This window comes from Bos taurus, chromosome 4 (genome assembly GCF_002263795.3).
Source record: "Bos taurus isolate L1 Dominette 01449 registration number 42190680 breed Hereford chromosome 4, ARS-UCD2.0, whole genome shotgun sequence".
In the NCBI taxonomy this organism is placed as follows: domain Eukaryota; kingdom Metazoa; phylum Chordata; class Mammalia; order Artiodactyla; family Bovidae; genus Bos; species Bos taurus.
The window spans coordinates 48,589,615-48,614,385 of record NC_037331.1 but is presented as its reverse complement, the minus strand read 5'-3'; the positions used below and the strand labels follow the sequence as shown (position 1 = coordinate 48,614,385).

The 24,771-nt window shown below is 38.4% G+C and overlaps 1 protein-coding gene across 6 annotated transcripts in view; it reads right to left on the bottom strand.

The window, feature by feature from the left end:
• The window catches only part of BCAP29 (B cell receptor associated protein 29), a 52,563-nt gene extending 29,708 nt beyond the window's left edge, over positions 1-22,855 (bottom strand). For 2 of the 6 annotated variants that reach the window (XM_005205408.5, XM_059885520.1), the window contains exons 1-6: positions 22,753-22,855; positions 22,264-22,370; positions 16,882-16,982; positions 7,841-7,991; positions 6,280-6,415; positions 1,548-1,656 (exon numbers count right to left, since the gene is read on the bottom strand). In XM_005205408.5, the coding sequence (XP_005205465.1) occupies positions 1,548-1,656; positions 6,280-6,415; positions 7,841-7,991; positions 16,882-16,982; positions 22,264-22,355 (589 nt within the window). In that variant the 5' untranslated portion in view covers positions 22,356-22,370; positions 22,753-22,855. 6 annotated transcript variants of the gene reach the window in all.
• Between the last annotated feature and the right edge of the window lie 1,916 nt (positions 22,856-24,771).

Genomic DNA, 24,771 nt, shown 5'->3' with positions numbered 1-24,771 from the left:
ACTCTTGTCTGCCTTTTATTTCTGTCCTACTCTGCTTACAACTTAAGGAAAAGGATCCTTGGCAGATATTTAAAAAAGCAGGAATTTAAAATAATTTTTTAAACTAATTAAAGGTATTTTGGAAATAGTCCCTTGAATTCTTCAGAAGGATTACCAGCAATATTTTGTGTTGGGTAAAAAAAGAACACTATTTCTCTTTTGAAATGTCTGATTACTAAATTTATTTTCATACAAATGTTAAAACTTCGTGATAATGTTCCAAATTGTTTGGAACTGCAGAAGAGCCAAAAGTACAACTATGAGAAGATTTAGAATTTTGAGCTATACTATTCCAAACACACCATCTACCATTTTGTCTAGAAGAGTAAATTATTTTTTAACTTACTGCTTCTAAATGATTTTTTTTTTACTTTAAATAAGAAGTAGGAAAGTGACTATATACTTTATATCAGAAAAAATATCCTACCAATTTTTTTAAGCAATTAGCATTTATCTTCAGGCTTTCCATTTCAAATGCAAATACATCTTGATGAACTCAACTCTGTCCAAACAATATACATAATTAACAATAGCAAGATGTATTACAGAAACTTATACTGAGGCCTATTTTTTTTTAATCTAAACTTACAAATGGCATAAAGTATTTTTTATTCAATTACTGAATGTTTTCCAATTTATTTCCAACACAAAGCAGTGGAAGAGATCTGAAATTGGAGAAGGCCTATGCATTGATTACTATCTTGACTGTGCCTGAGAGGTTCCCAGTATCTGGACAACATCAAGGACTATCTGTCATAAGCTGGAATGTTGCTCAGGGGTCAAGCCATCAACTTTGAGGCAGTTTCTTAGATGACATCAGATTTAGAACTTTTCAGTGCTATGCAGCTGCAGGCAATAATAATTTGTTCCTCCTTGTCTAAGAAGATACTAAAACAACTGTTTTTCAAAAAAACAAAAAATGCAGAAGAAATAGCTGCCTTCAGGGAAATGGGAGTTGGGACTCCCTACCCCAAGTCCTTATTGCAATGTATTTTGGAATGAGACACTGAATTCTCTACTGACACCCCCCAGTCTGTAGCTTACTCTGTCCGTACCATTTCTTTCAAGGAACGTTTTTCTTATATCTGGCACGTAGAAAATATTAGGGCTTATCTCAAGCCCTAATATTATAACCTTATCTTATAACCAAAACTTTCCCCCTGTCATTGCTTCTTTTAGCAGCAATGTACTATGATGAAAAACTGTGATAATTTTCCAAATGTGTTTACAAGCAACTTTTCAGGAACACAGGTCTTTTGCTAAGGCAGGAACATTTGTATTTACAACACAGATCTGAAACACCTACATGTTTGTCTGTAAAACAGAGCATGTTTCTCTTGGCTGAAACAATGTTTCATCTTCATATTTGAGCAGGAATTTGTAAATAGGTCACCCTTGGTATTTTAGCCAGAAGAACATGTAGCCACTGGTTTTGTTTTAGCAAAAGTAGTGAAGTTTAACAGCATAAAATATGATACTTCTACTTTTGTGCAGGCATATAACGTTACCATCTGAAGCCTTCTTTAATTCAGTTTTCAGTTTTTCTTTGTCTTCTTCTAGTTTTTTATTTTCTGCTTCCAAAATGTGTTCTTCTTCCTTGCCATAGTTTTTCAAGAGCTATCAGAAAAGAAAGTTATAGAAAGAAGTAGTCTTATATTGTAATAGCCAGACATTTTTTTAGGAAAAAAGCTAAATAATGTATTTTAAATTACTGGCCTTTATTCTTTGTCCTTTTCAGTGCTTTATACTTTTTTACAATGTAAACTTTTGTTAACAGAAACTTGGGTTTTTGGTAAACACACACACACACACACACACACACTCTTTCTTCTATGATTGAAACCTCTGACATGAAAATAACAAGAGTTTCTGGCTGGGCTACAATTAAAATTATATTTTCAAAAGTATTCAGATAAAACATACCTTTTCCTTAATATGTGATGTTAATCTAAGGGAAAAAAATAGTTCTGAGGGTAATATTACTTGGAAAGCCTTTATGTTCCAACTGCAGAGCGGTCTACTCAGACTAGGTTTATATTGATGATTTGTAAGAAAAGAACATGTTTTCAGGATAGAAATGGGTAAGTGGAGTATGACAGGGCCACCTCTATGCTTGGACAATTCTACCTAATTTACATTGAATGGTCTCCAAATTACTTTTATCCAGTTAATCTTTCATAATATTATTTGTATTTTCAAATCTATTCTGGCTTTTAAAGTGTTTGTTTTATGTTTGTAGCTTATCTTTTCTAGGCAAGAAAAATTAAGATCTGAATAGTAAAATATTTGACTAAAATAAAAACATCATGGGGTAAAAATTTCACAGCCTGGATGGAAATCATCAGTGTTAATAGAAGTAAGTAGCTGACATTAAAAAGAACATTTTAAGATGTTTAAAGATGTTAAATTAATGTTTGAAAAACAGAACATGTACATATCGACATGGGTTATTTGACTAAGTAAAAAGGCAGCAATTTGATACAGAAAACCTCAACAGTAAGAAAAAAAATTAACTCAGGACAATTTAAAATAGACATAGAAAAGAATTTCTACTGCAGGGTGATTCCTTTCCTAATGTAAACTGACATTAAAACACTGATATATTAAACAAAACAAAGTTCTACTTAGCACTGCTACTACTACATGCAAATATTGTACAATACTATGTAGTATTAGGAGTAAAAATATAACAGAAATACAATCTTTTGCTCTCAGGTAAACTCAGGCTTGAGGAGAAGGCAATTCAACCCACTCCAGTACTCTTGCCTGGAAAATCCCATGGACGGAGGAGCCTGGTAGGCTGTAGTCCATGGGGTCGACAGGAGTCAGACATGACTGAGCGACTTCACTTTCACTTTTCACTTTCATGCATTGGAGAAGGAAATGGCAACCCACTCCAGTATTCTTGCCTGGAGAATCCCAGGGATGGGAGAGCCTGGTGGGCTGCTGTCTATGGGGTCACACAGAGTCGGAGATGACTGAAGCGACTTAGCAAACTCAGGCTAGTGGAAATGATGATATGAGCATAAATATTGCAGCACAAGATCAAATACAATACTGCTGTGCTACAACAGAGATCAGGCAGATCCAAAGGAGGAATTAAAACTCGAATGAATATATAATTCCAAGAATTTTAAGAGATAAAGAACTGAAGTACCTATTAAAACCGAACAAGTCTCATATCTTTAACATAAAAAAAAAACACATTTTTTTTTTTAAGAGCAGAGACTAGGGAAAAAAAATCCCTCTGAATTCTACAGGTCTGTTGACCACTTCAACACAATCCTTACTTTTACTTCACTTGAATTCATTTCGCACAGTCTTCAGTGATTATCCAAACTGGAAGAGAACCAATGAGTTACGGGAAAGCTTACACTGACTGCCTGAATTAATATGCCACTGACTTGGAAAAGTTGAATTTGGTGTTGGTCTTGTAAATAAGCTTTCACTAATGCACCTATAAATCTGTTCAACTTTATTATTGAATTATGTGTAACTTGATGCTGGAGAAAGACCAACAGCCCTGGAATCTGAAATTTTATAGCCACTAGCTATAGTAATGCACATGTAAACTGTCCTACCCACCTCACCCCACCTGCCTAAGTGGCTGCGAAAAAACAAGAAGTAAAGCTCCACCACTGTTGTTATTTTAAAGCAGTCATATATAAGTTAATTGGTCTTTCATAATTATTTCATTAACTGAGTATCATAGCAGAATGGGGTCCCATGCACCATCTGCAAGTCATTTCATGGGCTAGCATATGATTGAAGGGAACAAAACAATGTGGTTTAGAGTGTGGATTCTAGAGGCAGGCTGCCTGCCTGGATTCAAATCTTAGTTCTGTCTCCTATTAGCGGAATGATTTTATACAAGTCACTTAACCTTTCTGTGCCTCCATTTCTTCATCTATAAAATGCAAATAGTAACAGCACCAACCTCCTAGGGTGGTTGCAACAATTCAAAGAGTTAATACCTTACTGTGAAGCCTGTGAATACTGTGAGCTATTATTTATAAACTTGAGACCCAGAACAAATGTGGTGACTGGCCCCAGATCACAATGCTAATTAATTACTGGCAGATTTGGGACTGGCACCCAAATCTCTTGAACTTTAGGGTAAAACACTTTCCATTAGATAATGTGTCTCTTATAGAGAATGAAGAGATGTTTTTACCATTATAAAATGAGATCAAAGGACAGAAAATGAAGCAAATAATATTAACATACAAAATAAGTCTGACTGTGTTGCTGAAACACTGGTGACATACTGTTTGCCTCTGAACACAGAAACACTGACACAGCTTAACGACCAATGGAAAGTTACATGACATCTATGGACCAAAGCTTTTTTCAAAACAGAACAAAAGTAAACATACAAACCAGTGCTTATTCTCTAAATGTTTCCTTAAAAGATGCTGTTAAAATCTACCCAAAGAAACATTTTTGAATCCTATTTGTGTAGTGGTAATAAGGCAGACATCATAAATAAAACATGGGTTTTTGAACAGGTCACCATGATACTGTAGCATCAAAATTATTTTTTTTTGCAATGAGTTTTCCCTTATTTAATAGGTAGTGGAGAAGACTCTTCAGAGTCCTTTAGACAGCAAGGAGATCAACCTTGTCAATCTTTAAGGAATCCACCCTGAATATTCATTGTAAGGACTGATGCTAAAGCTGATGCTCTAATACTTTGGCCACATGATACGAAGAGTCAACTCATTGGGAAAAAACCTGATGCTGAGAAAGACTGAAGGCAGGAGGAGAAGGGGGTGACAGAGGATGAGTTGGTTGGATAGCGTCACCAACTCAATGGACGTGAGTGCGAGCAAACTCCAGAGACAGTGAAGGACAGGGAAGCCCAGCGTGCTGCTGTCCATGGGATGGTGAAGAATCAGACACGACTTAGCAAATGAACAACAATAGTTTTAGAGAGCTTTATATTGTTCTAGTTAATAGGTAACTCTTTCAGAATTAATAAAAGGTGATGCTTAGAGTTCTTTCTGTAAGAGGCTGGGCTTTAGGATTTGGGTAATTCTCTACTGTTAGACTTACAATACTTTTTACATAAATATGAAAAGTGAAAGTCGCTCAATCATGTCCAGCTCTTCGTGACCCCATGGGTTATGCAGTCCATGGAATTCTCCAGGCCAGAATACTGGAGTGGGTAGCCTTTCCCTTCTCCAGGAGATCTTCCCAATCCAGGGATCAAACACAGGTCTCCCGCATTGAAGGTGGATTCTTTACTAGCTGAGCCACAAGGGAAGCGCAAGAGTACTGGAGTGGGTAGCCTATCCCTTCTCCAGCAGATCTTCCCGACCCAGGAATCGAACTGGGGTCTCTTGAATTGCAGGAGGATTCTTTACCAACTGAATTATCAGGGAAGCCCTCACATAAATATAATTTGATGTAATTCATAATTGATTGCAATTCATTAATCTGTAATAGGGAAATAATCTTATTGCATTGTTAGGAATTATTTAAGAAAATGTTTCACTTCTGAATGGTTCTTTTGACTTTTTTCCCTAAGAAGCAGAATTACGAAAACATAGGTTATAGGGCTTAACATGAACTGAAAACACTCAAGCTTGAGATCTGACTCCTAAATTTTAAAGTTAAGAAAAAAAATACCCAAAGTAATTTTGTATCTTCCATTTTCTCATTTGTTCTTTTTACTTAACATGGAAAACATCAGTACCTGATTTTCACTCTCCCTGAGGAGCAGGGGAAAGACAGCCTAGGGTTCTCAAAGAATTATTAGCAACATAACCCAAATTAGAGACTGAAATATTATATGCCATCTTCTATCTGTATCAACTATTTTTCTCTGCTTCTTATATAAACATCATTTAAAGAAAAACACACAGACACACACAAAGTCTTAACAGTAATTCAACTGAATGGGAAATGGAAACTTAAGAGAGACTTATTAAAACTTGCCTTATGTTATAAAGTAAAATTAACGGTAATAAAGGAACTAAAATTCATATTCCCAGAACTGTTTTCTCCTTGAATCATAGGAAGTAGGTCCAATGGCATTAATCTACTACTGAGGGAAACTTTGAGAACTCACAAATCTAAAGATAATAAAATACTTCTGGAACAATCATACTGTAGAATACTGTTATTTATGGTCATTTTCTACTTATAAAAATGCTCTTTTTGAGGCTGAAAAAAATATACCATCCCTTGGGAATACCAAAAACATTCACACCAGTTTTTTTTTTAAAAATTAAATACCCGTTTCAGTCTTTCATTTTCTTCCATGAATTTTTTGGCAGCCTGGTTAATATTTTCTGCTTGATGTTTAAGTACTCCTTTGTGTGACAGCTCTTTTGCCAGCTGAGTAATAAGGGTAACCAGACGTCTCAACACTCTAAGAAAATAAAAAAAATGTCAGAGTAGTATATAATTAGACTAATCCCCAAGAACTGTGACTTTAAGCACTAATTATCCAGTAATTCCCCTTCAGGTGTGGGTGTGGTAATGTTTAAGCAAGGGAGGATGTTTAAAGAAGTGTGTGTTCAGTCACTCAGTCATGTCTGACTCTCTGTGACATCATGGACTGTAGCCTGCCAGGCTTCTCTGTCCATGGCATTCTCTAGGCAAGAATACTGGAGTGGGTTGCCATTTCCTCCTCCAGGGTTTAAAGAAGACAAATACATAATCCAAGTCCTAGTTAAAAGAAGCCTGTGCCTCATTTCTTTGAAATTTTTGCCAGAAGACTAACTTTTGGAATGTGGGTTCAGTGGGACTTATTTACTTATTTTTCTCTGTAGAGGACTTTGGCCAGGAGGAGCAGAAAGAGAATTATGGACATTGTGGCAGGGCCAGTAAGAAAATTTCCCCCTCAGTTCAAAATCTGCTATGTAAACAGCACTGTGCAGGATTTCCCTTGTGGTCAGTGGTTAAGACTTGAGCCCCCGTGCTTCCAATGCCGGGGGCATGGATTCAATCCCTGGCTGTGGAAATAAGATCCCACATGCCTTTTAGTCAAAATAAATAAATAAAAATAGCACTGCAGAAGGCTGGCTAAACCTAAAAATTACTCTCCTTGTATTGATGAGTAACCTCCATTGTTACTAATAGTAATCATTATCTTCAAGTATCCAATTCAAGAACTGCTAAGTGTTAATTACTATGCCAGGCATTGGGGATATAATTGGAAACAAGACAATGGCTCTGCTCTCAAAGGGTTTAGGCTTTAGTTGGGGAGGTGAGAGTTAAAACAGTATTTAATTACAACCATGAGTAATTAAATGACACTTGGAAGAAAAGTATATACACTACACGTTCTATGGGAGTGTACAACAGGAGAACCTACCTACTTTGGGGAAATGATGGTCACAGGTCTCAGCTTACCTGAGAAAGGAGCTAAGGATGAGTAGAAATTAACCAGGGAGAGAGGGAAGGGAAGAGTGTTTTGGCAGAAGGGAAAGTTGGTGTGAAGACCCTGAAGTAGGGAGGAGTTGGGTACACAAAAGGAACTCAATAAATATTTGTTGCAATAATGAATGAATGAAGGAGCAGCAAAGGACAGTGTGCGTGCAACGGTGGTATATGTGTCAGAAAAGAGTACAAGAGGAGGCTCCAGAGAGCAGCAGGGGTGAGATCCTGCAGGACCTTATGGGCCTATCAAACCTACAAGCCAGGATTATTATTTGTTATTTGGGTCTGCCATCTGAGTTCTTTCAAAAAAGATGTTAGTGTGCTAAATAGTACAGAAGAAAAATCTACACTGTAGGTGGAAAAAATGAGAAACATAAATCATGTTTTAAAATTGTGCTTAAAAAAAACTTACAGCCAGAAAAATAATGAAAATCCAGAAATGTAAAGATTTCTTTGAGACCTGAAGAGTTTCATTTGTGTATGTTCATAGGCAGCAGGTCTGCTGGCTGAGCTCTTTTCAATAGTATGAGTTGAGGAATATTTTCTTACTTCTCTCACAGCATCTATTAAAGAAAAAGAGGAAACACATTGCTTTTGGCTTTTAAGAATATAAGATTATTAATATAATAGAAAGCAGATTTAGCCCAAGTGACCTAACTTTTAGATAATGAACTTTAGCTAGAGGGTCTCTTTATAATACATGGGAGGATATTATGCTCAAAATAGATGCCAGTGGTAAACTTTGAATGTAACAGTATTTTGTTTTTTACTATTCATCTAGGAGTCACCATCACTGCACTGTCTCTAATATCTGGCTACACTGCATTAAAATTCAACCTACTGACAATAACATATATAGGTCATATGCCATTACAATCAATTCCAGGCTAACCCATTTCTCTTATTGCACTAGCATTTTTATTACATCTACTGTAATTTTTTTTACAGTGGAAGTGACAAATAGATTCAAGGGATTAGATCTGGTGCCTGAACTATGGACGAAGGTTTGTGACATTGTACAGGAGGCAGTGATCAAGACCATCTCCAAGAAAAAGAAACAGCAAAAAGGCAAAATGGTTGTCTGAAGTAGCCTTATAAATAGCTAAGAAAAGATGAGAAGAGAAAGGCAAGAAGAAAAGGAAACATATATCCATTTAAATGCAGAGTTCCAAAGAATAGCAAGGAGAGATAGGAAAGCCTTCCTGAGTGATCAATGCAAATAAATAGAGGAAAACAATAAAATGGGAAAGACTAGAGATCTCTTCAAGAAAATTAGAGATACCAAGGGAACATTTCATGCAAAGATGGGCACAATAAAGGACAGAAATGGTATGGACCTAACAGAAACAGAAGATATTAAGAAGAGATGGCAAGAATACACAGAAGAACTGTACAAAAAAGATCTTCATGACCCAGATAACCACGATGGTGTGATCACTCACCTAGAGCCAGACATCCTGGAATGTGAAGTCAAGTGGGCCTTAGAAGCACCACTATGAACAAAGCTAGTGGAGGTGATGGAATTCCAGTTGAATTATTTTAAATCCTAAAAGATGATGCTGTGAAAGTGCTGCACTCAATATGCCAGCAAAACTGGAAAACTCATCAGTGGTCACAGGACTGCAAAAGGTCAGTTTTCACTCCAATTCCAATTCCAAAGAAAGGAAATGCCAAAGAATGTTCAAACTATTGCACAATTGCACTCATCTCGCATACTAGCAAAGTAATATTCAAAATTCTACAAGCTAGGCTTCAATAGTATGTGAACCAAGAACGTCCAGATGTTCAAGCTGGATTTAGAAAAGGCAGAGGAACCAAAGATTAAATTGCCAACATCCGCTGGATCATCGAAAAAGCAAGAGAGTTCCAGAAAAACATCTACTTCTACCTCATTGACTACACCAAAGCCTTTGACTGTGTGGATCACAACACACTGTGGAAAATTCTTCAAGAGATGGGAATACCAGACCATCTGACCTGCTTCCTGAGAAATCTGTATGCAGATCAAGAAGCAATAGTTAGAACTGGACGTGGAACAAAGGACTCTTTCCAAACTGGGAAAGGAGTGTGTCAGGGATGTATACTGTCACCCTGCTTATTTAACTTACATGCAGAGTGCATCATGCGAAATGCTGGGCTGGATGAAGCACAAGCTGGAATCAAGATTGCCGGGAGAAATATCAATAACCTCAGATATGCAGATGACACCACTCTTACGGCAGAAAGCGAAGAAGTAACTTTTCACTTGATGAAAGTGAAAGAGGAAAGTGAAAAAGCTGGCCTAAAACTCAGCATTCAAAAATAAGACCATGGCATCCAGTCTCATCACTTCATGGCAAACAGATGGGGAAATAACGGAAACAGTCACAGACTAATTTTTTGGGCTCCAAAATCACTGCAGATGGTGACTGCAGCCATGAAATTGAAAGACGTTTGCTCCTTGGAAGAAAAGCTATGACCAACCTAGACAGCATATTAAAAAGCAGAGACATTACTTTGCTAACAAAGGTCCATCTCGTCAAAGCTATGGTTTTTCCAGTAGTCATGTATGGATATGAGAGTTGGACTATAAAGAAAGCTGAGCACCAAGAACTGATGCTTTTGAACTGTGGTGTTGGAGAAGACTCTTGAAAGTCCCTTGGACTGCAAGGAGATCAAACCAGTCCATCCTAAAGGAAATTAATGCTGAATATTCATTGGAAGGACTGATGCTGAAGCTGAAACTCCAATACTTTGGCCATTGGCCACCTGATGCAAAGAACTAATTCATTAGAAAAGACCCTGATGCTGGGCAATATTGAAGGCAGGAGAAGAAGGGGATGACAGAGGATGAGATGGCTGGATGGCATCACTGACTCAAAGGCCACGAGTTTGAGCAAGGTCCTGGAGTTGGTGGTGGACAGGGAAGCCTGGTGTGCTGCAGTCCATGGGGTCGCAGAGTCGGACACGACTGAGTGACTGAACTGAAGTATTACTCTTTAAAAAAAACCCTGAAATACAGTTGATTCACAATGTTTCAGGTATACAGCAGAGTGATTCAGTTATATAGTTATCTTTATTCCTTTTTCAGATTTTTCCCATTATAGGTTATTATAATAAATATAATTCTGTGCTATATAGCGGGTCTTTGTTATTTACCTATTTTATATATAGGCTACTATTATTTTAAATTATTGAGATTTTAGAAGTATTTGGTTACACTGAGATTTTTACTGGCAAAGATTTGTTGAAATGTGATTGACCTATGGTAGTATATGATCCCTCAAGTGTTTGTGGATGGCACCTGTTACTGAAAATATTCAGAGAGCTGCTCTTTTGATACTTTCAGTTCTGTTAAGTCTCAGATTCAGAGGAATCACTTTTCTCTAGTAGGAGACAGATTTCAGATTATAGCATCTTTATTTGGTGTACTCTTAGTCATTGATTCTTACAGTTTCCTGGGAAGGTATCTGCCTTCGATGTCACAAAGACCAGTGGAATATAAACAAGTTAGGTTGCTCCTTTCATGCAGTCATAAGCACTCCTAGGGAAGAGTTACTGCCATATAGGAAAGAGATTCTAGTTGAAAAACAGCTAATTTTAACCCCTATTTTACTTAAATTTTTTAACAGCACTTTGAACTAAAATTCACATAACATTTACTCTTAAAAGTGTATTTAGTGGTTTTGAGTATATTCACAAAGTTGTGTAACCAACACCTGAATATTTTCATCAACCCAGACAGAAAGCGCATATCCATTCTTGCCCTCCCTCCACCTCCTGGCAACCACTAATCTACTGTCTCTTTGCATTTGGCTATTCTGGACATTTGATATAGATGGAATCATATTTTATGTGTTCTTTTGTGTCTGGCTCCCTTAACCTTGCTTAATATTTTCAAGGTTCATCTATGTTGCAGCAAGTTACATAGATGAACTTGCTTTATTACTTTTTATAACTGAATAATTCTCTGTTGTACAGCTACACCACATTTGGTTTATCCATTCAAGAGATGATGGATATTTGGATTTTCTCCATTTTTTAGCTATTATGAACATGCTGCCATGAGGATTCACGTACAAGTTTTTATACTGACGTATGTTTTCATTTCTCTTAGTATATACCTATGAGTGGAACAGTTGGGTCATATGTTAACTCCCAAGTGGTGCTAGAGGGAAAGAACCTGGCTGCCAATCCAAGAGATGTAAGAGAAGCAGGTTCGATCCCTGGGTTGGGAAGATGTCTTGGAGGAAGACTTGGCAACCCACTTCAGTAAGGATACTGAGAATCTTACCTGGAGAATCCCATGGACAGAGGTGCCTGGTGGCTTACAGTCCATAGAATTGCAAAGAGCTGGACATGACTAAAGTGACTCAGCACGCATGCATGGTAACTCTATGTTTAACTTTTTGAGGAACTGCCAAACTGTTTTCCCAAAGCAGCTTTACCAGTTTACATTCCCAGTGTAATGTAAATTGGGATGGTTCTTATTTCTCCACATCTTCATCAGTATTTGTTATTATCTGTCTTTTAGATTATAACTATCGTAGTGAGTATGAAGTGGTATTTCATTGCAATGATTGTGAGTTTTTCAACTGAAAAAAAAAATTTATTTCCATTTTCTTTAATTCCTTCGAACAATGTTTTTGTAGTTTTAAGCGTTGAGATCTTGTACATCCTTTATAAAGTTCTTTTCTAAAAACAAGAAGTTTTTAGGCTTCTTGTTGTACTTATAAAAGTAATTTAAAACTTTTCAATTTTGAATTGTTGCTTATAGCATAGAAATGCACTTCATTTTGTATATTGACCTTGTATTTTGTGATGCACTATAGTTCTTTGACACAGTATTTTTCTTGTAGACATTTTAGGATTTTCTAAATAAATAATCATGTCATCTTCAAATGACTTCTACTTTTTAATTTAAAATCTTAACACTTGGTATATTTTTTTTTAACTTAATATTATCTCGGTTAGAAAATCTATTACTTAATTGAACAAAAATAGTCAAAGTGAATATCCTTGCTTTGTTCCCAACCTTACGGGGCTAACTTTCAATATCTGACTAAGGATGATGCTAGCTCTAGGCTTTTGTAGATGCTCTTCATCAGAATGAAGAAGATTCCTTCTATTTGTAATTTGCTAATTAAAAATAATTCGATGTTTGTATATACTGTAAAATAGTTACAAGTCCATCACCATACAGTTACAGAATTTCTTTTTTCTTGTGATGCAAACTTTCTTTCAACATCTACTCTCCTAGCAATTTTCAAATGTGCAATACAGAATTATTAACTAAGTCACCATGTTGTTCATTATATCTCTATGACTTATTTCTTTTATAACTGGAATCTTGTATGTCTTGACTCCATTTACCTACCCACCCCCACCCCTGGCAACCACCAATCTGTCCCCTGTATCTATGAGCTTGATTTCATTTTTTAAGATTCCACATATGAATGAGATCTTAACAGTATTTGTCTTTCACTTAGCATAATGTCCTCAAGGTCGACTTATGTGAACACAAAAGGCAAGATTTCCTTTCTTTTTTGTCATTTCTAAGATTGCCTCAAAACAATAAGAGCATGCCAACCACTACAAAAACAACTAAAAAAAAAAAAAAAGTCTTTATGAGTTATTTTGAGCAGACCAGAGGAACCAAACAGTTCTTTGAAGTCATTGTTGTTTTCCTTGTTGTTTAGTTGCTAAGTCGTGTCTGACTCTTGTGACCCCATAAACTGTAGCCCGCCTGGCTCCTCTATCCATGGGATTTCACAGGCAAGAATACTGGAGTGGGTTGCCATTTCCTTCTCCAGGGGATCTTCCCAACCAGGGACAGAACCTATGTCTCCTACATTGGCAGGTGAATTCTCTACTTCACTGAGCCACCTGTGAAAGTGTGATGTCATTACTACTTGGCAATTAAACAGGAATAATACTCCTGGATCCATTATGCAGAAATGCTGAAGATTAAGCAGTACTACCAAAGAAAAACACAAACGCGTTTGTAGAATGCACTGCTTGCATAATAATAAAGAAACTGTGTCTGAAAAGTGGGATGGGGGGCAACAATAAGAGGAGGATGTGACACTTAGTCAATTTTCTATAAGGCACATGGAGATCATCTTTTTGTGGGATCAATTCTGTAAGTGTTCAAATTCCCGAGAAGCATTTCTGCTGACACTAAATAAACTCTTCTGGGTTTCCTACTTCCTTTCTGCCTGTTCCAACTTGCTAAAAGACACACATACTTTTCAGTTAGTATTGGCTCTAGGAATATAAACATCTAGTAATGATTATTAGACCAACAAGAAAAAAATTCCAAAATAAAAGATGACTTATGTTGAGTAATTCAAACCTACTGGGTCTGCATTATTTACACCAATGTCATTTCAGTGGAAGAGAACAGTGGACTATGCACTTTACATATGTAACTGCATGTTATTCTTTCAACACCTTAGTGAAGTAGGTGTTATTCCCCTGTTCTGAGATGAAAACACTGAGGCTTCATGGGTAAGTCCCTGTTTGACTGTCTTTATCATCCAGGGTTAACGGCCCCACATTAATCATCCATGATGTTCCTATTCTCTGGGAGTTACTTTCTCTGCCCATAGATCTAGGTTCCTGCCAGCAGCCATGATTCTGCTCTGTGATCCTGGCCCCTGGCCATAGCTTCTCAGATGAGGACTGGATACCTGGTGTTAGCTGGTCAGATTTTTTCTTCCTTAGAACTGGAATTTAGAAATGGCTAGTTAATCCTCACATATGGCTGGCATGACAAAACTTAGCAGCTGTATATAATTCTGGCCTGGGAATTGAGTATCAGAGTCTGTAGAGATAAGGAAGAAGTAGATGGAGGGAGAAATACAGGGACACTAAATGGACACTTCACTTCCTATGAGTTTGGCTTCCTTCATTTTTTGGGCCACACTGAAACAACCCTATATTTTAATTTTCCCTTTCATGCTCAAGTGAGCGGATGCTGGTTTCTGATTTATGTAACCAAAAGAACCTTGGCTAAAGTTGTCAATCTTTATATGGCTACATGGTAGTTTTCAGTAGAAATTCTTGTGATAATTTTAGAATTAGAAGGGCACAGTACACTCTTAGAGCTACCAAGAGCTGTGGAGATTATTTCTTCTCTCTATTTTGCAAATGGCTAACCCAAACTCAGAGAGATGAAATGACATTCCAAAGGTCATTTAGTTAGCTGGTGACAAAGTTGGAATCTGGTTTTCCTTATTGTTTTACACCTGCTTGGTGTGATTTCTTCTATGGCTAGAGATTCAATCAGTAACATTAAGAACATACCATGAGACAAATACAGTTTGAAATGAACTGCAAATCCATTCACATCCTGATGCAATGACTTACTCATACCTTCTCATGCCATTTATTTCCAGTTTATAAAGAGGATTCCCCTCCAGAGGTTAGTAATATGGAAGATGAGAAGCATTTTCTCACAAGACAGTGGCACACGCAGTGGTCACGGCCTCAGACCGACACCTGGGAAACCTGCCTGACTCACAACACAACTCTGAGCGAACTCTGAGGGACAACACACTGTGGTGCTATCAAAAACTGAACTGCCAAGAAGTAGCTGGCTGATCTCTGACAAGTTACATAATCTGAGCTCAGTTCTTAAAAGCTCCTAAAAGCATGGCAATTTACTCCTTCTAAAAAGCATGGCAATTATTTTGACTCATAGAATTTCTAATTTGACAAAAACCTTAAAAGTCTACTTCAAGGGAAAAGTAGTGTCTGGGATGTTGCAATACCTCTGCCAGCATCTGGACAAACATAAAGGAGGCCTGTCACCAAGGGACAGGATTTATACCCATGGCAAGAAGCTGAATCACCCCGGCATCAAGGGATCGATATTTTGACTAATAGAGTTCTACTGAAGACCTATAATCAAATGGGGAAATGATGGAAAAATCTGCATGTTTTTGAGACAGACACCGAACCCCTGACTAGGTGAAAGAGGTTAACTGTATGCTGCACACAAGCATGTAGAACCTAGACTGGCTGGAAACAGAAGGTTGATAATGCTGACTCCCACCTGCCTCCCACCAACCCCTGAAAGGATGTCCACAAGCTGATCACGCCCTCTTTGAAACATTACTATAAAACTCCTCACTACCCCTTCTAGGTTGGGATATGCAGTTTGGAGGGCATTAGCCCACTGTGGCCCTCTCTGCCTCACAAAGCAAATAAAGCTATTCTTTTCCACTTAAAAAAAAAGTCTGCTTCTAATTTCTAAGATACTTGTTATGAAAATTTCAAACATACTGAAAAACTAGTACAATAAACATCCATATTTCCACTACCTAGATTCAACAATCGTTAGGATTTGCCATATTTGCTTTTTTCTTTAACCAACTGAAAGTAAGTTGTAAATATCATGAGACTTTACTTCTATGTATTTCAGCATGCAATTCCTAAGCATAAGGACATAATCCTATGTAACAGGTGTTGGTAAACTTCTTCTGTAAAGAGCAGCTTGTGTATGTTAGGCCACACGGTCTGTTTCAACTACTGCACTCTGTAGTTGTTCATACACAGACGACACATAAACAGAATGGCATGGTATGTTCCAATAAAACTTTATTTACAAAAATAGGCAACTGGTCTGTAGGTTATAGGTTGCTGACTTCTTTTATATAATAATAACATTGATATCATAACTAAAGTTAACAAAACTCCCTAATATTATCTAACAAACAGTCTATATTCAAATTTTTGCAGTAGTACCTAAATGTCTGTGCTATAGTTGTCTTTCAACCAGGGTTCAATCAAGATTCACACCCTGCATCTAAAACTTCTTTTGAGGACCATTGCTCTGTTTGTCTCCCAAACAGTTAAACCTGTGGATAATTCAGACACCACAATAACAAAGGACTGCTGCTGCTGCTGAGTCACTTCAGTCGTGTCCGACTCTGTGCGACCCCAGAGACGGCAGCCCACCAGGCTCCCCCGTCCCTGGGATTCTCCAGGCAAGAACACTGGAGTGGGTTGCCATTTCCTTCTCCAGTGCATGAAAGTGAAAAGTGAAAGTGAAGTCGTTCAGTTGTGTTCGACTCTTAGCGACCCCAAAGACTGCAGCCCACCAGGCTCCTCCATCCATGGGATTTTCCAGGCAAGAGTACTGGAGTGGGGTGCCATTGCCTTCTCCGAACAAAGGACTGTATAACTGCTAATTCTGAAAACTACGTTATGCATTGCAGCATTTAAATCTTAAAACAACATAAAAGAGATTAAGAACCACTGTACTCTGCTGCAATTTATGATTATATATATATATATAACAGTAATAATACCTATCAACATATCAATTATCTACTCCATAAAGTCAACTGTATACCAATGGCAGCATCAACTTAATTAAAAACCAATCAATAATAATTCATTAATGATAATAATAATAATATAAAAAGTCATAGTTAAGCTTAGTCAAAGGAGGACTCTAGTACTTACCTAGAAACAGAACAATCAATAGGATTATAATAGTAAGAAAAGCCTTGTTCCAGAAACTTGCAATTTTACCCCAAACGCTAAAGGAAAATATCTTCTGCCATCTGTAAAGCAATACAATTACATCAGGTGTAAAAAGTCAAGAGAACACTTTGAGATACTTTCTAAATACTAAATTAACATTTTGGCAATTGTGTAGTGAGTGAAAAGAACTACGGAAATTTAACTTTTTGTAAGAGAATTGTCTATTCTTATCAATAAGAATATCTCATGAAATAAAGAACAACTTTCAAATTTAATAATAATCCGACATTTGATTATCTTCTGTCTGGTGGCTTAAATAGTCTTAAGTAAAAGTAACTTCTGAAGTAAATACACATGATCAAAACCTTAAATAGGAATTCTCACAGTAAAAATGTTAAATTACTGATAGAAGTTATCACTTTATATCATTTTCCTTATCAGGATAATAACTCAGAAATAACAAAGATCTATTGTTCTAACAACTAATAACATTTCAGGGTTAAGGGGTCTGACTTTCTACACTGTTTATTTTTATAATAAAAAAAATAGATGCAGTTTCAACGTCTACTCCAAGTAAAAAAGTTTTCCTATTTTTACTGTAAGGAAATTAAGAAAATCATCGGGCTATTATACATACATCGAATCACTGAGCTTTTACGTACACATCAAATCACTGAGCTATTCTATAATGTGTGTGTAATGTTGTGTAGCACATACATAGTAAATACTGTATTACATAGACAGGAAAGAGCAAAAATCTTAAATATATGGCTTGAAAGGGAATTCCCTGGTGGTCCAGTGGTTAGGACTCTGCACTTTCACTGCTGAGTGCCTAGTTTCAATCCCTGGTTGAGTAACTTAAGATCCCACAAGATGCATGGCATGGCAAAAAAGGAGAGAGAGAGAAAAAAAAAAACAAATTATATATCTCTCTCTCTCTCTCTCGAGGGATATGTATGTGTGTTTATACCCAAGTAATTATATTCTGATCATTACTTGAACATAGAGAAAATGAAATAGGGAAACAGTCTAGATGGAATGAACAATAGGAGCAAAGACACATAGGTAAGAAAGCATGAGTTATCAATGGCAAAGAGTGACAAAGTAATCTATCACACAACTGAAAAGGTAACAAATTTCACACAAGGGCATTTTAAATGAGTAACACATTAACTGAGTCCAAAGGAGATAAATAAAGATAAGCACTTGAGTAAACTTCGAATTTCCTTTCATGGACCACAGCCTTGTAAGTGGTGTGTGGGCCACTACACAAGTGTAGGGCTTGTGTAATTCAATGAAACCATGAGCCATGCCGTAAAGGGCCACCAAAGATGGACGGGTCATCGAGAAGAATTCTGACAAAAGGTGGTCAACTGGAGGAAGAAATGGCAAACCACTCCAGTAGTCTTGCTGCAAGAACCCCATAAACAGAATGAAAAGGAAAAAAGATATGACACCGGAAGATGAGCGCCCCCCCCCACCACCCCCCTCTGGGTTGAAAGGTGTCTAATACGCTAGTGGGGAAGAGCAGAGGGCAATTAATTACTCATAGCTCCAGAAAGAATGACGTAGCTGGGCCAAAGCAGAAATGACGCTCAGTTGTGGATGTGTGTGGTGGTGAAAGTAAAGTCCAATGCTGTAAAGAATATTGCATAGGAACCTGGAATGTTAGGTCCATGAATCAATGTAAAATGGATGTGGTCAAGCAGGCGATGCTAAGAGTGAACATCCACAGTTTAGGAATCAGTGAACAAAAATGGACAGGAATGGGCGAATTTAATTCAGATGACCATTATATCTATGTGGGCAAGAATCCCTTAGAAAAAAGGCAGTAGGCCTTCATAATCAACAAAAGAGTCTGAAATGCAGTACTTTGGCGAAATTTCAAAAACGAGAGAATGATTTTGGTTCGTTTCCAAGGCAAACCATTCAACATAACAGTATCCAAGTCTATGCCCCAAGCACTAAATGCCAAAGAAGCTGAAGCTGCATGGTACTATGAAGACCTTCTAGAACTAACACCAAAAAAAAAAAAAACAATGTGCTTTTCATCACAGGGGATTGGAATGCAAAAATAGAAAGTCAAGAGACACCTGAAGTAATAGGCCAAACTTGCCTTGAAGTACAAAATGAAGCAGGGCAAAGGCTAACAGAGTTTTGTTAGGAGAACACACTGGTCATAGCAAACACCCTTTTCCAACAACACAGGAGATGACTCTACACATGGAATCATCAGATGGTCAATACCCAAATCAGGCTGATTATTGTCTTTGCAGCCAATGATGGAGAAGCTCTATGCATGCTCAGTCGCTCAGTTGTTTCTGACTCTTTGGCTACCCCATGGACTGTAGCCCCCCAGGCTTTTCTATTGCAGCAAGTGAGTTCAGTAGTTGTGGCTTGCAGGGTATAGAACGCAGGCTCAGTAGCTGTGGTGCATGGGCTTCAGTTGCTCCGTGGCATGTGGAATCTCCCCAGACCAAGGATTGAACCCGTGTCCCCTGAACTGGCGAGCAAGATTCTTATTCACTGTGCCACCAGAGAAGTCCCTTAAGATTATGTTTTGAAAACAACTCTAATAATAACCTGAAGTTTGTGGGGAGACAAAGTTGATATGGATGCAGTTTCTTTTGCCTCTTTGATTCCTACTCCAAGAATACTATTCAAATTTTACATTACAAATATTTGTATTTTTACAAAGAGAACTAGCAATACCTTGACCTAGGTCCAAATGTAAATTCACATTTCAAGTAAATCAACAGTATAAAAGGGAACACAAAAGGAGACCCGCCTCCACCAGAGGGAACAATTAGCAGTTTATAAGGGTTGATTTAAGGAAAAGCTAATAACAGCTACTATATAGAGTCCATACTATACTTCCCTTCTAAGCACCTTTACATGGCTTAGCTCATTTAATTATCACAACCACCATACGAGGTGGATACCAGTACTACCTCCATTTTACAGACAAGGAAACCGGCCAGAGATGGTAAATAACTTGCCCAAAGTCATACAGTAGCATGCAGAGTTTTGATATAATCCCAGGCAGTCGAATCTGAATATGTGTCTTTCACTAGTGGGTTATGTGAAAGTATGGGTTATTGCCAAAGTATGAAGCCTTTTCTTTGAAGAGTAAGGTGATTATACATGTTAAAGGATAAAAAGATGTGAACACACACAGTAAGGACATATTGTAAATGATCTGTGGACATACATATATACATATACACCATGTTTTTCTAGTGTACATTTGTCCAAGAGGATATATTTATATAATGTGTGTACATGGACTCAAATCTACCAAATAGCTACTTTATCAGGATAGAAAAAAATATATATTTGATAGGAAGAAAAAGATCCATAATCTATACACCATTTTGAGGGAGAAAAGATCAACGGACAAAAATTTTTTTTTTTTGCAAATCCTAAAGTTTTATGTTAGATGTTTATAAATACCATCTTTCTTTCTCTTAAATATAGGATTCTACTCTTGCAAGTATTACCAAAAAGCTGAAAAGGGTCTTACTGAGGATTTGAAAATCAATAGGATAAGAGACAAGGTGATGAAAGAGAAAGAGCACTTTATTGAAAGGCAGATTCTTGTCCTGAATCTGCAAAGCTCAACTAGATGACCTTAGGCCACCTTCTCATAGAATGAATAGGATGAATAAAGTTCAAAAATCTCAAAGGCCCCTTCCTATATTATAGTTCTATTTTTTCTTTCATAAGCAGGAAAATAGTGATGGCAGAGCTGAGAGATAAAAACGGAAGTGAGGAGAAATCCAGGCAGGTAAGAAGAAAGTTAAAAGTTGTGGAAGATTACTGGATCCTGAAGATGAACCAACCTGTCCACAGGGCAGGAAGAGAAATGCAGATACAGAAAACAGCCTTGTGGACACAAGGTCAGGGTGGGGGTGGGGTGGGGGGGGGGCTGAATGCGGAGATTGGGATTGACTTATATATTCACTGCCACTCATCAAGTAGCTAGCTAGTGGAAACATGCTAAAGCACAGGAAGCCCAGCTCAGTCCTCTGTGATGATTCAGATGGGTAAGAAAAGGGGGTGGGGTGGGAGAGAGGCCCAGGAGGGAGGGAACATATGTATACATACAGGTGACTGACTTCACCATACTGCAGAAACTACCACAATATTGTAAAGCAGTTATACCCCAATTAAAAAAAAAGATAAAAACTTTCATAAGTGTCTTCAAGTCAAGGAATCTTACTAAATTTCAGTGGGTTATCTGTAGGATCTCATTAATGAAAGATTTTCTTTTACATGAACAAATGTGTTGCAACATTTTTACACAAGAGTATTTCATCATTCACACTGCCAAGTCTGGATCTAAAACTGAACTCCTAAAAAGTAGATTACAATAGGGGTGGAGAGAGTTAAGGGTACAACTGAAATCCTACTGAAAGACCTTTGACGGTCTTTTGCTAAGAAACTAATGTTAAGGAATGGTTCTGATACTTTTGCATATTCAGCACTTTTAATTTATACTCAACTCTGCATGGGGATAAAGTAGTAAAACTGCCATTAAATGAATACCAAATGAATTATGTAAGACCAAAACCAAGAATCATTTATTGGCTTAAGTTTTCAAATGGTCTTTCCACAGACCCAGTGAAATATTTCTGCATCACGGTGTACTGTAAACATCATTTATCCATTTACTTTTATTTGGCTCACTATTCTAATTCACGACTGAGCGACTTCACTTTAACTTTTCACTTCCATGCACTGGAGAAGGAAATGGCAACCCACTCCAGTGTTCTTGCCTGGAGAATCCCAGGGACAGGGGAGCCTGGTGGGCTGCCATCTATGGGGTCGCACAGAGTCGGACATGACTGAAGCGACTTAGCAGCAGCAGCAGCAGCATTCTAATTCAGGGCAGTAAAACAAAAGTAAAAGCTAAAACAAGACATGTAAAAAGGGTGGCCATCACTTTACTACATCTATAATTAACAGAACCAAAAGGAAGGCGGACGAGGACCTTCTCCTTTTAGAAGGGAGGAGAAAAGTTATTTGTACGTATGTGTGCGCTCATTCAGTCGTGTCTGACTCTGTGCTTTCCCATGGACTGCAGCCCACCAGGCTCCTCTGTCCATGGAATTCTCCTGGCAAGAATACTGGAGTGGGTTGCCATGCCCTTCTCCAATTTGTACAAACAATAAAAAGCTTTATGAAATGATACTTTAATATGGTCATTAGCTATTACTTAATTGGCGTGTGTTTATTTTTAAAGAGAGCCTTTTATAGAATTAGCACTGAAATTCTTTTAAGAAAACTTTTTCCGTAACACACTCAACCGTCTGAAGAGCTCATCATATATGTTGCTGTAACGATTTGGAGGGTTCCTACCTCTGAGGAGGAATAAAAGGTAGACAGAAGATTAAAATGAGTCCTATTTCAGCGTAAAGAAAAGTTGCAACTGCCGTCCATTGGAGTGTCATTGTTTTTCTTCACACCTAAATAGATAAACACTTATTTCACTCAGTTGCCTTTCAAAGAAAATTCGGTTTAAGGAGAGGCCCTTGGGCCGCGAGGTTTCCGGCCCGGAGGTTTCCGGGGTCCGACACTCCCCTAAATGGGAGGCGCCCGGCAGTGACCCGGGGTGGGGAGGGGAAAGGGGAGAGGAAGGAGCCGGTCGAGGGTGGGCCCAGAGGCCCGGGTCGGCACCTCCCCGGCGAGCCTTACGGAACCAGCCAAGCGGCACCGCGGTCCTGCTTTCGGTCCAGGTTCACGGCGTCAGCAGCCCAACGCCACCCTCCGCTAACGCCCGAGCCCCGTCCCCATCCCCACCCCCGCTCCGCGAACGCGCCAAGGGAAGGGCCGGCCCCGCGGACCAACCGCGGCGATAGCAGCGCGACCCCGCGCCCCACGCCGCCTGGAAGCCCGCCGGGCTCCCGCCCAGCCTTACCCCGCCTGCGGCCGCCTGGCTCCCCGCGCTACTCCGCGGCCGCCGACGCGCGGGACGTCACACGCCGCGGCCGGGGGAGGGGAGCGTGCCCCACCCCCACCGCCACCCTCGCCGGACCCTTCCTGAGCTCCGGCCTCGGGTGTGGGGCCCGGCTGACGCGCCAGGCGGTGCGAACATGATGATTAGCATTAATTGTTTTCTAATTGGGCGATGGAGTTACGGGATGACGGAGACTCTTCGATCTGGTGCTTAGGGGCTGCCAAGGGCAACGTCTTCTGAGGAGCCAGTTTAACATTTCTAATAAAATGTGGTTTGGGTGGAAGGCGTGCGGTTAACCGACGTTTTGAAAGAGCTTGTGGGGTCCGGCGAAAGAGAATGGCATCGGGGCGGGCGGGTTAGACAGGGTGCTGCCATTTTAGTGAACGTGGTTAAAACACTCCTTCCTGGTCTGTATTTTACTGTGGACAATTTCGTTGGCCGGAACAAGCTAGAAGTTACATATTAGAAAGGCCAGGATCTGGTGATTGTGCCACATTCTCTGAAAATGTAGGAGTAGGTAGCGTCCAACATTTCCTGTAAGGGTTTCCCCTTTTGTCCATGGGCTCGGAAGAGGAAATACACTTTAGGGATTGGGGACTAACTGGAAAGGAGAACAACGTGGGTATGGGTACACTTTTCAATTACTCTTTTCAGGGTATTCAAATTACGTGAATACACTCAAATTATGGCAGTTCCCCCCCCCCCCCCCCATATTAACAACATATTAGAAATGCACATCAAAGTATTCTGTAGAGGATTATTTTGGGAACATTAAATAAATGGTAAAAATCAGAGGTAGTTATTGAATATAAAAACTCATTTGAGTCAGTGTTTTCTCTTTGTCACAAATATAGACAACATAGGTTAACCATAAGGGACTTAGAAAAAAAAAAATTAAGCGCGTTTAGAACTCCTTGCCCTTTACACTGGCTCCTTGGAAACGCTGTGCACCTTACTCTAATTATGCCATTGTCCTCACAACACAGGTAATTCACCTCAGAGTTAATTAACAAATTTAAAAATGACTACGTTTTGACTATAACTCCCTGTGTGCTAATATGGTACTCATATTTAATGAAAAGCAGTTATCTTTAAAAATCCATTAACTGAAAAATGAAAGCACAGAGTGTACCTTAAAAAATATTACAGCAGGGTGTATGTTAAAATTGACTTATCTCATATTCCCAAATTCGTTAATCAACCAGTTCTAGATAACTGCTTATAAGTTTTTATGTTGGTCATATAGACCACTATCTTAATTATAGAACTGTTTTTAACAAATCGAGGTAATTCTTGCAGTGGCACCTTCACTGCCAACAAAATTCCACTAGCAGTATCTCCAAACAATGGAACTTTAAAAAAATTTTTCAATTTTTTGGCTGTGCCATGCCACTCAGCTTGTGACAATCTTAGTTCCCTGACCAGGAGACTGAACCAGCACACCTGATGGTGAAAGCCGGGAAAACTAACCACTGTACTGCTAGGGTATTCCCTAAGCCATGGAACTCTAAAGTTAAAATTACCCTCAACTGCTGGGAGGCATAAAAATAACATTACTAAAAATGTTATGAAAATTAGGTTTTTAAATAAAACCTAGTTACTCTTCTCCAGGAAATAATATTTCAAGTACATAGTTGTCTTTTGGTATCTGTGGGGCATTGGTTCTAGGACTCTTTCAGGTACCAAAATTTGTGGATGCTCAAGTCCCATATATAAAACATTTTAGCACCAAGGGCCAACTGTGTAATTATCTCAAGACTATTGACCAAATTTTAATATTTAAGATGTAGGAGATAGAAATTAATAGTATCATTTATATACAGGACTGATGCTGAAGCTGAAACTCCAATATTTTGCTACCTGATGTGAAGAACTGACTCATTGGAAAAGACCCTGATGCTGGGAAAGAT